The following is a 17,803-nucleotide window of genomic DNA, read 5'->3' on the forward strand; positions in this document are numbered from 1 at the left end:
AAGATTTTTATTAGAGACAATGTCTCACTTTGCTGCCCAGGCTGGTGTCAAACTCCTGGCCTCAAGCATTCTGACTCCCTCGGCCTCCCAAAGTGTTGAGATTACAGGCATGAGCCACTGCAGCCAGCCCCATGAAAGAAAAAGTTCTGTTGTTATTTTTCTAACCTGTACAATTTGTACTGACATCACATTGGTGATGACTAAGGTGTGGGGTAACTGGATATTCTTATTTTGGGTGGAGAATCTCTGTCTTAATTTTTCATGACTATTTGTACCTCATTCCTGAATCCATCTCTAGTTTCAGGGAGCAATATGGGAAGGACAATTCACTGGACTATGTGACACCATTGGCAGCATTTTCTCCTGAAGGTCCAGAGTGTTTAAATCAAATCCAGTTACAATGATGATGCTATTTAATCTTTTTTATATTCTTGGAAAAATATAGTTAATATGCTGTATCTAACTTTGAAAAATTATATTAATGAAAAATAACCTGTGACTATATACTTTATTTATTTATTTTTTTAGAGACAAGGTATTGCTCTGCCATCCAGGCTGGAGAGCAGTGGTGTGATCATAGCTCACTGCAGCCTCGAACTCCTAGGCTCAAGGGATCCTTCCCACTCAGCCTCCTGAGTAGCTGGGAATACAGGCGCACACCACCGATGCCACTAACTTTTTTTTACTTTTCATACAGATGGGGTCTCACTGTGTTGCCCAAGCCAGTCTAAAACTGCTGACCTCAAGCAGTCCTCCCACCTTGGCTTCCCAAAGTGCTGGGATTACAGGCACGAGCCACCGTGCCTAGTTTATACGTTATTTTTTTAATTGACAAAACAAAACACAAAATTTGCCTTAGCTTATGGTTCATTGATTATTTAAATCTATAGTGTTCTATTTCTTAAGAAAATAAATACTGATCATTATATAATGACAGGTTTTTTTACATTATTATTTTTTGTGCTGATTCTCCAAACAAAAATGATTATTGTTAATTTATAATAAGGACTATTTTTTGGTAATCGTTATTCCTCATTGTGCCATTTTTTGGAGCTATTTTCTAAGTGTCCACTAGGTATACTCAGGGACCTAATGAACAATTTTAGGGCAGCAATATCCTCCTACCTGCCCTCACAAGAGATAGCTCTGAAAAAACAAGTGCAGATAGCAAAACTGATAACTATTCACAAAACCGGAAATGTCTAAGGAATCATACCTCCTAAATTTGCTTGCTTGTACTTGTTGCTGGTCTAAAGGCAATTCATGAAAGTATTCCAAAGAGGAAAAACATGATAGATATACATGAATATTTCCTAATTCCGGAAATTGATCTCATCAGACAAAATAATTCCAAAGAGACCACAGGGCCACATAAACCCAAAGTCTGTTATCCTTTAAGATCTCACATTCATTAATTCATTCAACAAACCTTGAGTAAACAACCACTATTTGTTCAGGGGCTTGAGGTACGGAGATCAAGAAGACAAAATCTCCAATCTCAGGACACTCCTATTTTGCTTCAGAAGGTAGATGAGTTTGATTTAAATCACAGCTTATGATTTTTATCTCCCTTAAAATAAATTACTATGATGCATTTAATTGTAACTAAATAAACAAGCCACCAGAGTTTAACACGTTTATACAAAAGCAAAAATCAGATCTGACAAAACAAGTGCTAGAAATTACACCAAAGTTTAAACACCTACTTTTCCTCATGGAAGCGTCAGTTTTGAGGAAAATACACTTTTTGTTTTATAGGTCATCCTAATGATTTGTACCTTGAGACTGGCACTGCTGATCATCAGAGAACCCAGCTGGTATCTCAGGCTCATGAACTTTCTGTTTTTATTTTTTATTCTAGTGAGCCCTCAACCTGCCTGCAATACCAGCTCCTTCAGGCAGCATGGCCCTCTCATCTGTGATGGCTTCAGGGACTGTGAGAATGGCCGGGATGAGCAAAACTGCACTCAAAGTGAGGGAGAGTCCTCTGTGCCCTGCTGTTCCTCCTATGAAACTCTTCTAAATCAGGACAAAAATACCTCTGATGGGTTAGGGGTTAGGGCAATCAACTTGTCCCAGTTTCTCTGGAACTTTTCCAGTTTTAGCACTGAAAGCCCCTTGTCTTGGGAACCCCTTTAGTCCCAAGGGGACAAATAGGGACAGTTGGTCACTCTAAATGGGGTGGAATGTGTGTATGTGTGTGAGTGTGTGTGTGTGTGTGTTCATGTGTGAATACTGGCAGATTCTCTTTTTTTTTTTTTCAATTTAAAAAATTTTTACTTTAGTGTAAAAAACACTGTTTTTTCTTTTTTTAAAATTATTATACTTTAATTCTAGGGTACATGTGCACAACATGCAGGTTTGTTACATAGGTATACTTGTGCCGTGTTGGTTTGCTGTACCCATCAACTGGTCATTTACATTAGGTATTTCTCCTAATGCTATCCCTCCCCAAGGCCCTCACCCCCTGACAGGCCCTGGTGTGTGATGTTCCCCACCCTGTGTCCAAGTGTTCTCATTGTTCAATTCCCACCTATGAGTGAGAACATGCAGTGTTTGGTTTTCTCTTCTTGTGATAGTTTGCTGAGAATGATGGTTTCCAGCTTCATCCATGTCCCTGCAAAGGACATGAACTCATCCTTTTTTATGGCTGCATAGTATTCTATGGTGTATATGTGCCACATTTTCTTAATCCAGTCTATCATTGATGGATATTTGGGTTGGTTCCAAGTCTTTGCTATTGTGAATAGTGCTGCAATAAACATACGTGTGTATGTGTCTTTATAGTGGCATGATTTATAATCCTTTGGGTATATACCCAGTAATGGGATTGCTGGGTCAAATGGTATTTGTAGTTCTAGATCCTTGAGGAATTGCCACACTGTCTTCCACAATGGTTGAACTAGTTTACACTCCCACCAACAGTGTAAAAGCATTCCTATTTCTCCACATTTTCTCCAGCACCTGTTGTTTCCTGACTTTTTAATGATCACCATTCTGACTGGCGTGAGATGGTATCTCACTGTGGTTTTGATTTTCATTTCTCTGATGACCAGTGATGACGAGCATTTTTTCATGTGTCTGTTGGCTGCATAAATGTCTTCTTTTGAGAAGTGTCTGTTCATATCCTTTGCCCACTTTTTGATGGGGTTGCTTGTTTTTTTCTTGTAAATTTGTTTGAGTTCTCTGTAGATTCTGGAGAATTGCCCTTTGTGAAATGGGCAGATTGCAAACGTTTTCTCCCATTCTGTAGGTTGCCTGTTCACTCTGATGGTAGTTTCTTTTGCCATGCAGAAGCTCTTTAGTTTAATTGGATCCCATTTGTCTATTTTGGCTTTTGTTGCCATTGCTTTTGGTGTTTTAGTCATGAAGTCCTTGCCCATGCCTATGTCCTGAATGGTATTGCCTAGGTTTTCTTCTAGGGATTTTATGGTTTTAGGTCTAACATTTAAGTCTTTAATCCATCTGGAATTAATTTTTGTATAAGGTGTAGGAAGGGATCCACTTTGAGCTTTCTGCATATGGCTAGCCAGTTTTTCCACCACCATTTATTAAATAGGGAATCCTTTCCCCATTTCTTGTTTTTGTCAGGTTTGTCAAAGATCAGATGGTTATACATGTGTGGTGTTATTTCTGAGGTCTCTGTTCTGTTCCATTGCTCTATATATCTGTTTTGGTACCGGCACCATGCTGTTTTGGTTACTGTAGCCTTGTAGTATAATTTGACATCAGGTAGCATGATGCCTCCAGCTTTGTTCTTTTGGCTTAGGATTGTCTTGGCAATGAGGGCTCTTTTTTGGTTCCATGTGAACTTAAAGTAGTGTTTTCCAATTCTGTGAAGAAAGTCATTGGTAGCTTGATGAGGATGGCATTGAATCTATAAATTACCTTCAGCAGTATGGCCATTTTCACGATATTGATTCTTCCTATCCATGAGCATGGAATGTTTTTCCATTTGTTTGTGTCCTCTTTTACTTCGTTGAGCAGTGGTTTGTAGTTCTCCTTGAAGAGGTCCTTCACATCCCTTGTAAGCTGGATTCCTAGGTATTTTATTCTCTTTGTAGCAATTGTGAATGGGAGTTCTCCCATGATTTGGCTCTCTGTTTGTCTGTTATTGGTGTATAAGGATGCTTGTGATTTTTGCACATTGATTTTATATCCTGAGACTGCTGAAGTTACTTATCAGCTTAAGGAGATTTTGGGCTGAAACGATGGGGTTTTGTAAATATACAATCATGTCATCTGCAAACAGGGACAATTTGACTTCCTCTTTTCCTAATTGAATACCCTTTATTTCTTTCTCCTGCCTGATTGCCCTGGCCAGAACTTCCAACACTATGTTGAATAGGAGTGGTGAGAGAGCACATCCTTGTCTTGTGCCGGTTTTCAAAGGGAATGCTTCCAATTTTTACCCATTCAGTATGATATTGGCTGTGGGTTTGTCATAAATAGCTCTTATTAGTTTGAGATATGTTCCATCAATACCTAGTTCATTGATAGTTTTTAGCATGAAGGGCTGTTGAATTTTGTCAAAGGCCTTTTCTGCATCTATTGAGATAATCATGCGGTTTTTGTCATTGGTTCTGTCTACGTGATGGATTACGTTTATTGATTTGTGTATGTTGAACCAGCCTTGTGTCCCAAAATGAAGCCAAATTGATCATAGTGGATAAGCTTTTTCATGTGCTGCTGGATTTGGTTTGCCAGTGTGTTTTATTGAGGATTTTTGCATCAATGTTCTTCAAGGGTATTGGTCTAAAATTCTCTTTTTTTGTTGTGTCTCTGACAGGCTTTGGTATCAGGATGATGCTGGCCTCATAAAATAAGTTAGGGAGGATTCCCTCTTTTTCTGTTGATTGGAATAGTTTCAGAAGGAATGGTACCAGCTCTTCTTTGTGCCTCTGATAGAATTCGGCTGTGAATCCGTCTGGTCCTGGAATTTTTTTGGTTGGTAGGCTATTAAGTGTTGCCTCAGTTTCAGAGCCTGTTATTGGTCTATTCAGAGATTCAACTTCTTCCTGGTTTAGTCTTGGGAGGGTGTATGTGTCCAGGAATTTACCCATGTCTTCTAGATTTTCTAGTTTATTTGCATAGAGGTGTTTATAGTATTCTCTGATGCAGTTTGTATTTCTGTGGGATTGGTGGTGATATCCCCCTTATCATTTTTTTATTGAGTCTATTTGATTCTTCTCTCTTTTCTTCTTTATTAATCTTGCTAGTGGTCTATCAATTTTGTTGATCATTTCAAAAAACCAGCTCTCAGACTCATTGATTTTTTTGAAGGGTTTTTTTGTGTCTCTATCTCTTTCAGCTCTGCTCTGATTTTAGTTATTTCCTGCCTTCTGCTAGCTTTTGAATTTGTTTGCTCTTGCTTCTCTAGTTCTTTTAATTGTGATGTTACAGTGTTGATTTTAGATCTTTTCTGCTTTCTTTTGTGGGCATTTAGTGCAACAAATTTCTCTCTACACATTGCTTTAAATGTGTCCCAGAGATTCTGGTACATTGCATCTTTGTTCTCATTGGTTTCAAAGAACATCTTTATTTCTGCCTTCATTTCGTTATTTACCCATTAGTCATTCAGGAGCAGGTTGTTCAGTTTCCATGAAGTTGTGTGGTTTTGAATGAGTTTTTTAATCCTGAGTTTTGATTCGATTGCACTGTGGTCTATGAGAGACAGTTTGTTGTGATTTCTCTTCTTTTACATTTGCTGAGGAGTGCTTTACTTCCAATTATGTGGTCAATTTTACGTAAGTGTGATGTGGTGCTGATAAGAATGTATATTCTGTTGATTTGGGGTGGAGAGTTTTGTAGATGTCTATTAGGTCTGCTTGGTGCAGAGCTGAGTTCAAGTCCTGGATATCTTTGTTAACCTTCTGTCTTGTTGATCTGTCTAATATTGACAGTGGGGTGTTAAAGTCTCCCATTATTATTGTGTGGGAGTCTAAGTCTCTGTAGGTCTCTAAAGACTTGCTTTATGAATCTGGGTGCTCCTATATTGGGTTCATATATATTTAGGATAGTTAGCTCTTCTTGTTTAATTGATTCCTTTACCATTATGTAATGGCCCTCTTTGTCTCTTTTGATCTCTGTTGGTTTAATGTCTGTTTTATCAGAGACGAGGATTGCAACCTCTGGTTTTTTTTTTGCTTTTCATTTGCTTGGTAGATCTTCCTCCAACCCTTTATTTTGAGCCTATGTGTGTCTCTACACATGAGTTGAGTCTCCTGAATACAGCACACTGATGGGTCTTGACTCTTTTTTTTATTATTATTATACTTTAAGTTCTAGGGTACATGTGCACAACATGCAGGTTTGTTACATATGTATACATGTGCCATGTTGGTGTGCTGCACCTGTTAACTTGTCATTCTTTATCCAATTTGCCAGTCCGTGTCTTTTAATTGGGGCATTTAGCCCATTTACATTTAAGGTTAATATTGTTATGTGTGAATTTGATCCTGTCATTATGATGTTAGCTGGTTATTTTGCCCGTTAGTTGATGCAATTTCTCCATAACATCAATGGTCTTTATAATTTGAGATGTTTTTGCAGTGGCTGGTACCAGTTGTTCTTTTCCATGTTTAGTTCTTCCTTCAGGAGCTCTTGTAAGGCAGGTCTAGTGGTGACAAAAATCTCTCAGCATTTGCTTGTCGGTAAAGGAATTTATTTCTCCTTCACTTATGAAGCTTAGTTTGGCGGGATGTGAAATTCTGGGTTGAAAATTTTTTTCTTTAAGAATGTTGAATATTGGCCCCCACTCTTTTCTGGCTTGTAGGGTTTCTGCCGAGAGATCTGCTGTTAATTTGATAGGCTTCCCTTTGTGGGTAACCTGACCTTTGTCTCTGGCTGCCCTTAACATTTTTTCTTTCATTTCAACCTTGGCAAATCTGACAATTATGTGTCTTGGGGTTTCTCTTTTCGAGGAGTATCTTTGTGGTGTTCTGTGTATTTCCTGAATTTGAATGTTGGCCTGCCTTGCTAGGTTAGGGAAGTTCTCATGGATAACATCCTGAAGAGTGTTTTCCAACTTGGTTCCATTCTCCCCATCACTTTCAGGTACACCAATCAAACGTAGATTTGGTCTTTTCACATAGTCCCATATTTCTTGGAGGCTTTGTTCATTTCTTTTTATTCCTTTTTCTCTAAACTTCTTTTCTCACTTTATTTCATTAATTCGATCTTCAATCACTGATACCCTTTCTTCCACTTGATCGAATCAGCTACTGAAGCTTGTGCATGTGTCATGTAGTTCTCGTGCCATAGTTTTCAGCTCCATCAGGTCATTTAAGGTCTTCTCTACACTGTTTATTCTAGTTAGCCATTCGTCTAATCTTTTTCCAAGGTTTTTAGCTTCCTTGTGATGGGTTTGAACATGCTCCTTTAGCTCAGCGAAGTTTGTTATTACCGACCTTCTGAAGCCTACTTCTGTCAACTTGCCAAAGTAGTTCTCCTCCAGCTTTGTTCCGTTGCTGGTGAGGAGCTGCATTCCTTTGAAGGAGAAGAGGAGCTCTGGATTTTAGAATTTTCAGCTTTTCTGCTCTGGTTTCTCCCCATCTTTGTGGTTTTATGTATCTTTGGTCTTTGATGTTGGTGACTTACAGATGGGGTTTTGGTGTAGATGTCCCTTTTGTTGATGTTGATGCTGTTCCTTTCTGTTTGTTAGTTTTGCTTCTAACAGTCAGGTCCCTCAGCTGCAGGTCTGTTGGAGTTTGTTAGAGGTCTACTCCAGACCCTGTTTGCCTGGGTATCACCAGTGGAGGCTGCAGAACAGCAAATATTGCAGAGCAGCAAATATTGCTGCCTGATCCTTCCTCTGGAAGCTTCATCCCAGAGGGGCACCCGCCTATATGAGGTATCTGTTGGCCCCTACTGGGAGGTGTCTCCCAGTTAGGCTACACAGGGGTCAGGGACCCACTTGAGGAGGCAGTCTGTCTGTTCTTAGAGCTCAAATGCCATGCCGGGAGGACCACTGCTCTCTTTAGAGCTGTCAGAGAGGAACGTTTAAGTCTTCAGAAGTTGTTTGCTGCCTTTTGTTCAGCTATGCCCTGCCCACAGAGGTGGAGTCTATAGGGGCAGTAGGCCTTGCTGAGCTGCAGTGGGCTCCACCCAGTTTGAGCTTCCTGGCTGCTTTGTTTACCTACTCAAGCCTCAGCAATGGTGGACGCCCCTCCCCCAGCCAGGCTGCTGCCTGGCAGTTGGATCTCAGACTGCTGTGCTAGCAGTGAGCAAGGCTCTGCGGACGTGGGACCTGCCAAGCCAGGCATATGTGCCACATTTTCTTAATCCAGTCTATTATTTATGGACATTTGGGTTGGTTCCAAGTCTTTGCTATTGTGACTAGTGCCACAATAGACATACATGTGCATGTGTCTTTATAGTAGCATGATTTATAATCCTTTGGGTATATACCCAGTAATGGGATTGCTGGGTCAAATGGTATTTCTAGTTCTAGATCCCTGAGGAATTGCCATATCATCTTGCACAATGGTTGAACTAATTTACACTCCCGCCAACAGTGTAAAAGTGTTCCTATTTCTCCACGTCCTCTCCAGCATCTGTTGTTTCCTGATTTTTTTTTTTTTTTTTTTTGAGACAGAATCTTGCTCTGTTGCCCAGGCTGGAGTGCAGTGGCACAGTCTGGGCTCACTGCAACCTCTACATCCCGGGTTCAAGCAATTCCCCTGCCTCAGCCTCCCGAGTAGCTGGGATTACTTGTGCACACCACCATGCCCAGCTAATTTTTTTGTATTTTTAGTAGAGATGGGGTTTCACCATGTTGGCCACACTGATCTCAAACTCCTGACCACAGGCAATCCACCCACCTCAGCCTCCCAAAGTGCTGGGATTACAGGCATGAGCCACCACGCCCGGCCTTTTCCAGACTTTTTAATGATCGTCATTCTAACTGTGGTGAGATTGTATCCATTGTAATTTTGATTTGCATTTCTCTGATGACCAGTGATGATGAGCATTTTTTCATGTGTCTGTTGGCTGCATAAATGTCTTCTTTTGAGAAGTGTCTGTTCATATCCTTTGCCCACTTTTTGATGGGGTTGTCTGTTTTTTTCTTGTAAATTTGTTTGAGTTCTTTGTAGATTCTGGAGATTAGCCCTTTGTCAGATGGGTAGATTGCAAAAATTTTCTCCCATTCTGTAGGTTGCCTGTTCACTCTGATGGTAGTTTCTTTTGTAATACTGGCAGATTCTTATTGCTTACTTGCTTTTAATGATGCTCAGAATTGTAGGATACAGAAAACCTGATGTAGAGGAACTTGCCAAATACTGGAATGGAACACGTTCCACTCTCACCCTCGCAGAAACAAACCTCCAAGGTTGTGAACAAATGTGTTGTAATTCACAAGTCTGTCCATTTTGCCTCCTACTGATATAAAATAACTGAGCATGGCTGTGATTTTTGTCTAAAGTTTTCTTGGAGAATAAGAGAAGGTAATAGCAAAGAGGCTGCAGCCTAAAGCCACTGATATGTCATCCTTCTTCACATCTCACCTGCTGTGGGAGAAAGAAGACGTGATAGGATTGAGTCTCAACAAATATGCCTGCTAGCCTTCAAATGGCTTTTCTTAGGTGAAGAAACAGATCACTGTGAGGTTGCTTCACTTCTTTCTGCCATTTATCCCAGAGCAGCAAATACTAATCCTGTGATTAAACCATTTTTTATGGGGTTTGGAGTTATTCATTCAAATCTCATTCACTCAAGTTTGTTTCTGGCTAAGAAAAGCTGTTTCTTCTTTTGTCCATTGTTAGGTATTCCTTGCAACAACAGAACTTTTAAGTGTGGCAATGATATTTGCTTTAGGAAACAAAATGCAAAATGTGATGGGACAGTGGATTGTCCAGATGGAAGTGATGAAGAAGGCTGCAGTGAGTAGAAATTCATTCCTTTGGGTTCCTGTATTCCCTCTTCAGTTTACCTGTTTTTTATATTTTCATTCCCTTCTTGGTGTATTTCCCTTGATTGAGGTTGCCATAGCCAAAACAAGAATAGTAACTATTGGCAAACTGCGTCTGAAATTGTTTCTCAGAAATAAAAACTCTGGAATGGATTCTGTCTTCTTGATAACAGCATTAATGAATTAAATTTTTAAAATGAGAACTTTCACTTTCTAATAATTTTAATCAAGGGAGAAGATCTTAAATAAAAAACCCTGTGAGAAAATAAATAGAAACTGGAATGCAGTGGATGACTTGTTAATAATGCCTTATGTTATGAACAACATCAAGTGCTGTTTCTTTCTTTAGGTTTGACTCAATAACTAATCTCCCACATGCTCCTATTAGTCATGTGGCCACTAATTGGCCATATGGCAACATGTAAGTTATACATCTTTACTAATACTATTTACACCAGCAAACAATTGCTCTGATAACTAGTTTTCCCAGTAGGTTTTCATTTGTCCAGGTCTTATAAATCTTTTCCCAAATACTTTCTGTCACATCAGCACAACTTCAAAGAAATTCTCAATTCATTTACATTCCTCTTTACCTGACAATCTAAATCCATAGGCAGCTGTTTATGTCAGTTCAGCTGTTACAGCAGGTCCCCCTCCTCCTCTCATCTGCATTGTGGTATAGAGACTGTGTCAGGGCATGCTTCAGGAAGGAGGGAGTGGTTTGTTTGTATTGGTTTCAGACAGACTTAACATGTTCTCTGTCCTCTAGATAAGGAGATTTCAAATTGCTACCCAGTGAGTCAGTTCCCAGCCAGCACTAAAACTGGCTTAACTTCTAGTTTTTCTTCCAAGTCTACCTTTAAATCACATGCCCTTTCTCCACCAAAGCCTGCAGCAGGAGTTCCTCCACCCTTCACCGCATCATCGGAGGCACAGACACCCTGGAGGGGGGTTGGCCGTGGCAGGTCAGCCTCCACTTTGTTGGATCTGCCTACTGTGGTGCCTCGGTCATCTCCAGGGAGTGGCTTCTTTCTGCAGCCCACTGCTTTCATGGAAACAGGTAGGGCATGAGGGTCCTTACTCTCAAGTGGCACTCTGTGGCCACAGACAACATATCTGCCCTCAAATTGTGGGAAGCAGATCCCTGTTGGGGACATTCAGTCAATTCAATTGAGCTTTCATTTTTTGGATCCCACGTGTGTGACAAACATTTTTTTTAAGATATTGTTGGTATAAAAAAAGAGCACAAAGGAAACATCAAGAATGAATAGGCTTTTACTAAGGCTGAGAAAACAAGATAGGGCTTTTAACTCAGAGGGAGCAAACTTAAGAGAATGTGTGGAGAATGTGGAGAAAAATGGGCACTGGAGAGTGACTGGAGAATGGAGATCCCCATTTAATATAGGAGGGGGATCCTGGAGAGGCCTATTAGGATTGGCTTTGGAAGGGCTCTGTCTGTCTTTACCAATGGGATTATGATGGGATAGATGCTCTTCCAGCTAAGGGTAAGAGGACATCTTAGAAAATAACCTCACTTAAAATTTAAACTTACTATTGGAATCTACTGAATCTTAGCGTAAAAAAATCATTCACTTCTCATTCTGCATTTTTTTTTAGTATTTCAATGAAGTTACACAGTTTGGATCTTTGTTTCTCCTAGAAATTATAGGATTTGTGTTAATTATTAAGATAGCTTCACATCTGTTTGATCATTAGTCTCTAATGCTGTGAAACTGCTCCAAATAATGTGTTAACCCTAATATTTCTTTGGGTGTCCATTGCCACTCATGAGACATCAGCTAAGCAGATTAGTGACCAAAATTTTGGGGCTTCCTCATTTTTTTCACTCCCACTTTTTACCCCACTGTTATGCTGATGGAGATGGACGCTTCACGTGGAGATTACAAGTCCTTCTGTGACTTGTGCAAGGTCATGGAGGTCAAGATTGGGATTCTCGAAAGACTGATGGGAATGGCAGTTGGTGACCCTATGAATGGGCATTGTTGAGCAGTAAGAGTAGTGATCATTAAGACTTCCAGTAGTTCGCCAGAAGGAATTTCATTAAATTCCTGCTTATAACACTTTGATTTCTAATCTATCTTGGTATTCATATCATTTGAATTTGGTAGTAGGATTCTCCATCAAATGCCATTGCCAGCATGAATAGGAAGAATGTAACAAATTAATTCTAGATACCAACATTGTTGACCTGTGTGTGGTTCATGAAATACTAGTGGAAAGAAAATGTCCAGGAATTTGCTTAGGACATTGTTGAGTGAATTTTCTATTACTCGCCACTCCTAATACTTTTTTAGGGAGACAAGGGAGGCTCACAGTTATCCTTTCTGCCATAGTCCCTGGACAGAGCCAGCGACTATAACACCCTGGAAGTCAGGCCCTTCTTTTTCAGCCCTCAACTCTTTAGAGTGCTTGTTTGCAAACTACATGTGGTTCTTTAAGCTGCTAACTTTATGTTTCATTACTGTTCTCTCAGGCTGTCGGATCCCACACCATGGACTGCACACCTTGGGATGTATGTTCAGGGGAATGCCAAGTTTGTCTCCCCGGTGAGAAGAATTGTGGTCCATGAGTACTATAACAGTCAGACTTTTGATTATGATATTGCTTTGCTACAGCTCAGTATTGCCTGGCCTGAGACCCTGAAACAGCTCATTCAGCCAATATGCATTCCTCCTGCTGGCCAGAGAGTTCGCAGTGGGGAGAAGTGCTGGGTAACTGGCTGGGGGCAAAGACACGAAGCAGGTGTGTGTATAAATGAATGGTCATGCCCTTCCCCTGCAGAGGATGATAAGGTGTTTATGTAGTGCTTTAGGGTTCACAGAGAGGGTTTGTGTATATGATCTCCTTTGAACCTCCTGACAACTCTGGAAGGTTGGATTGGAGGAGGGTACTGTTATTCCTTTTTAATGATGCTATCCACCTGCTTTAAAAGAAGCAGGGCTCACCTTATAAAGAGGGAGAGGACTGTGTATGAGCAAGGCAGGATTGACTAGATAGTCATGGGCCCTTTTCAAACTCTGAAGGGTATGCTATGTTATTCACTAGAGAAGGAGCAATTCCTCCCTTTTCATTCAAAGAAATGATTCATTTATAAAGGAGAGAAGGACACACGTGCACATCCCACTACGTCAACTCATAGGCAACAGTCTGGAAAACTATGTGGGTATGTCCTATGCCTGTGCAATTGGCCAAGGGATGAGAGTGGGGGCTGAACTTCAGACTGCCCTTAGTTTCCAGACCAGAAATTCAGGCCTGGAGGTTATACCTCCAGGATTCGGATTTGGTCCACCCAGAGGAGATACCTTTTTGCAATTCCTCTGGCGAGAGAGGACATCTTTTCAATATGCGTAAAGATCAGGCTGTATAATAGGGAAGTCCCTACATCTACCCTGCCAAGGATTTTCATGGTCCAGGATTCAAGGTGGGATTCTGAATATATAGTGAGGGGAAGAATCCAATGCTTTGTGAATGTATCCCCAAACCCTAGTGCTAATATTTTCCCTTGATCTTTCGATCACCTCACCTTCTTTTGCCATCCTTTTCAAGGGTTTAGGACACATACAGCATCTGTAATTCCTGAACCTTACCCTGTAGCCTCGTTTTGACACTCTAAAGTGTGGGCAGCTTCTCAAAGGCAGCTTCTCAGTGCTTTCATTTAGTGATTGAAGTAGTAATACCACCAGCTTGGGTCCACTGAAGTCTCAGGGTCCCAAGGAGGGAAGGCAGCTGACTGTGTGAACACTTGTAACTTTGATAGGTTACTGTGCTCAGTGCTTTGATTACATTATCATATATCACAGGAGAAAAGCATCTGCCCAACCAACTTATCATGAGATGTTTTCTTTATAAGCCTGAATATCTGTGTGTGCACTCATTTTTCTGAATCATCTTAGCCAGGTAGGTTCAAAAGGAAGTGAAACAGCTATTTGCAAACTGTTAGGTTTTTACAGTTCATCAGGGACTCCCATATATCAGTTATGCTGCTCCATTTAAAGAGCTCTCTTGAATAGTAGATATTAGTAATAACTGTTGCTGACTTATCATCCTACTGAAAACAGGAGGGAAATGGTGAGGAATATGGCACAGTTGTTCAAGTAATTGAGTCAGACCTTGGGTCTGAATCTTGTGTTACTTGCTAGCGGTGTGTCACTGGGCAAGCCCTTTAATCTCCTAGCCCTCGATTTCTTCATCAGCACAATTAGGATAATAGTAGAATTTACCTCAAAGAATTGCTGCTATGAGGGTAAAAGGAGATAATGTGTGTTAACTTTTCAAATGAAGCCCTGAATACATGTAGCCATTACCACTAACATCATTTCTACTTCCAATGTGTTTTGCAGATAATAAAGGCTCCCTTGTTCTGCAACAAGCAGAGGTAGAGCTCATTGATCAAACCCTCTGTGTTTCCACCTACGGGATCATCACTTCTCGGATGCTCTGTGCAGGCATAATGTCAGGCAAGAGAGATGCCTGCAAAGTAAGTCATTGTACCTTTCCCTTGCCTAACATGTTGTGCTTTCCATAAATGCTTTCTCATTTAATCTACATAACACCGGGAAATAACCAGGGCAGGTATTTCCCTTAATTCACCTGAGCTGCTCAGATATTATTTATCATCCAATTGCCTAAGATCTTGGAGAGGTGTTGAAATAATTTATTCTATAGAACTCAGTTTTCTATAATGTGCTTCATGTATTTTCCTTCAATATTTAGAGGATGAGGTCAGCATTCATCATTCTGCCATAATTTTCTTTTTTTTTTTTTTTTTTTTTTTTTGGAGACAGAGTCTTGCTCTGTGTCCCAGCTGGAGTGCAGTGGCATGATCTCAGCTCACTGCAACATCCGCCTCCTGGGTTCAAGCAATTTTCTGCCTCAGCCTCCGAGTAGCTGGGATTACAGGCGCCCGCCACCACGCCCAGCTAATTTTTTTTTTGTATTTTTAGTAGAGACAGGGTTTCACCATCTCGGCCAGGCTGGTCTTGAACTCCTGACCTTGTGATCCACCCGCCTCGGCCTCCCAAAGTGCTGGGATTACAGGCGTGAGCCACCGTGCCCGGCCTCATAATTTTCTTATAACCAATTTATTTCCTATTTCCTTAGCAGCTGCCATTTAATTTCTAAAATTTGAAGGATTTTATATACTCATTCCTTTGAAGCATATGCTTGGGGAAAGAGGGGAGGAATGGAGAGGTGACAAAGAGTACTCATTTGTAGTTCGCTGGGTAGGCCCCTGGCAGTGGTAAAGTTGGAAGTCACCTTTGGGGTGACATTTCTCGGAGCCTGAGATTCCAATCTATGCAGTTACCTACATGATTGCCAAAGAGTAAACAGACGATTTACAGCAAACTTGTCCAACCCACACCCACAGGCCACATGCAGCCCAGGACAGCTTTGAATGCAGCCCAACACAAATTCATAAACTTTCTGAAAACATCATGAGTTTTTTTTTTGCAATTTTTTTTTAGCTCATTAGTTATCATTAGTGTTCATATATTTTATGTGTGGCCCAAGACAATTCTTCTTCTTCCAATGTGGCTTAGGGAAGCCAAAAGATTGGACACTCCTGATTTAGAGGGTGAGTAGGACAGTGGGAGCTGTTCTTTCATCTTTCCACAAGCTTAGCCATGATGCCACAAAAACTCATCCTATAATAATGACTTCTGTCTTCTGAGCTCCTATTTTGTGGCAAGCACCATGCTAGGTTCTTTACATAAATTCATTCCAATCATTCTTTTTTCCTCATTTTATAGAAGAGGAAACTGGGCACAGAGAGGGTCAGTAAATTGCCCAAGGTCATATAGCTAGTAAGTGTAAATGTCTGAGCTGGGATTTGAACCCTTGCCTCTCTATGCTAAGGGTACTCTATTTGGGGTCCTTCCCATAGCTAGTCAGTTACACAGCCCTGTTCCACACAGCCACGAGTGTTTACTTGTTAAACTTAGTAGAGTTGATGTGGTGACAATTAAAATAAAGAGCCCAGTTTCCCTACTAGTTGGAATTTTCCTAATCAGGTATAAGATCATAATTTGGATACATGGGCAAGTTCGTTGCCTCTGAGTAAGTTGCAAGATTATCTACCCTCTAAAATAGGAAAATAAAACCTAGATATTATAATTTAAAGGACTAATACTGTGGAAATTATGTTTATACTTTGAATTGTTTAAGCCTTTGCTTAGAGGAATTGAGATATCAGAAAGGACTCTCAAGTGAGAGTGATTTGTTGGTGATGACTGTGGACCAGCAGTTGTTAGGGTTTTTTCACTGGACCTGGCTAACTAAACAGGTCTCTTCTTCTCCATGGGGCTATAAGCTAATCACTGAAGTTGCATGGCCCAGAGATAGAAGTCAACCTTCCAAGATAAACATGCCTCATAAGGTTGTTGTGAGGATTAAATGTCTTTAAACAATTCTTAGCACATAGCTAGCACTAAATAAATGTTAGCCCTTACTACTACTACTACTACTACTACTGCTACTACTACTACTACCACTACTACTACTACTACTACTACTGTTACCACCACCACCACCACCACCATCACCACTAGTATTACTGAGGTTTATTCTTTGTTTAGGGCTATGTGAGAGTTGTTTTCTCCAGTAAGAATCTTCTAATGTTATTCTTAGCCTAAAGAATCATGTTTCGTCTAATGAATGCAGCTGTTTGATTATAGGAAGAATAATTATAAAATGATAGAAGTTTCACATTAGTTTTTGACACTTCCCAAATTACACAGTGATTAGCCAAGCAAAAACATGTCATTAGAGGACTCTTGAACACAATTCATTAGATACAATAAAGATGAAACTGATGATCATGGGACCAATTTACTTTATACTTACAATTTTTTGTGTGTGTAGGGAGATTCGGGTGGACCTTTATCTTGTCGAAGAAAAAGTGATGGAAAATGGATTTTGACTGGCATTGTTAGCTGGGGACATGGATGTGGACGACCAAACTTTCCTGGTGTTTACACAAGAGTGTCAAACTTTGTTCCCTGGATTCATAAATATGTCCCTTTTCTTTTGTAATTGTACCAGTTGTATTTTTACTGTGATTTACGTTAAAAATAGATACTTTACAATGATGCAGTAATTGGCTGGGTGCGCTGGCTCACACCTGCAATCCCAGCACTTTAGGAGGCCGAGGCGGGCAGATCATAAGGTCAGTAGATCAAGACCATCCTGGCTAACATGGTGAAACCCTGTCTCTACTAAAAAAAAAAAAATTTGCCGGGCGTGGTGGCAGGTGCCTGTAGTCCCAGCTACTCAGGAGGCTGAGGCAGGAGAATGGCATGAACCCGGGAGGTGGAGCTTGCAGTGAGCCAAGATCAGCCACTGCACTCCAGCCTGGGTGACACAGCGAGACTCCATCTCAATAAATAAATAAATAAATAAATAAATAAATAAATAAATAAAATGATGCAATAATTATTAATAAAATGAGTCCCTTACATTTTTTCAACTAGAAATGTCAAAGTGCATACATTTAATAATAAAATTAGTCCCTTACTTTTTTTCAACTGAAAGTGTCAAATTGCATACATTTAATACTTATTGAAAGATTAATATGTGCTCCATAAAAAGTTTTCCCAAGGAAATAACTATATTCATTCTTAAGTACAAAAAGCTATTGATTCAGAGATGGAAGAAACGTAAAGTAATGTTATGAACTAAGCCTCCAAAATAAAATAAAAAAATAAGGGAGATGTTCAGGGATCCCTATTTTATGTCCCTATTCATGTTCAGATACTTATAAAAATTAGAGCAAATTTGACTTATTAAAATAAGAAATTCCAATAAAAAACATACCTGACCTTCAGCATTTTCAAGAAACTAAATGCACAAAATATCTCCTTTGCAAATGCAAAT

The 17,803-nt window shown here is 40.1% G+C and overlaps 1 protein-coding gene across 3 annotated transcripts in view; it reads left to right on the top strand.

The window, feature by feature from the left end:
* TMPRSS7 (transmembrane serine protease 7) overlaps positions 1–17,324 on the top strand; it is a 47,084-nt gene extending 29,760 nt beyond the window's left edge. For all 3 annotated transcript variants that reach the window (XM_055259455.2, XM_055259457.2, XM_055259456.2), the window contains 6 exons: positions 1,862–1,972; positions 9,765–9,881; positions 10,799–10,970; positions 12,405–12,673; positions 14,272–14,408; positions 16,793–17,324. In XM_055259455.2, coding sequence (XP_055115430.2) covers positions 1,862–1,972; positions 9,765–9,881; positions 10,799–10,970; positions 12,405–12,673; positions 14,272–14,408; positions 16,793–16,963 — 977 coding nt within the window. In that variant the 3' untranslated portion in view covers positions 16,964–17,324. The remainder of the gene's footprint in view (positions 1–1,861; positions 1,973–9,764; positions 9,882–10,798; positions 10,971–12,404; positions 12,674–14,271; positions 14,409–16,792) is intronic.
* The last annotated feature ends 479 nt before the right edge of the window (positions 17,325–17,803 follow it).

Source organism: Symphalangus syndactylus, chromosome 21, assembly GCF_028878055.3.
Source record: "Symphalangus syndactylus isolate Jambi chromosome 21, NHGRI_mSymSyn1-v2.1_pri, whole genome shotgun sequence".
Taxonomy (NCBI): domain Eukaryota; kingdom Metazoa; phylum Chordata; class Mammalia; order Primates; family Hylobatidae; genus Symphalangus; species Symphalangus syndactylus.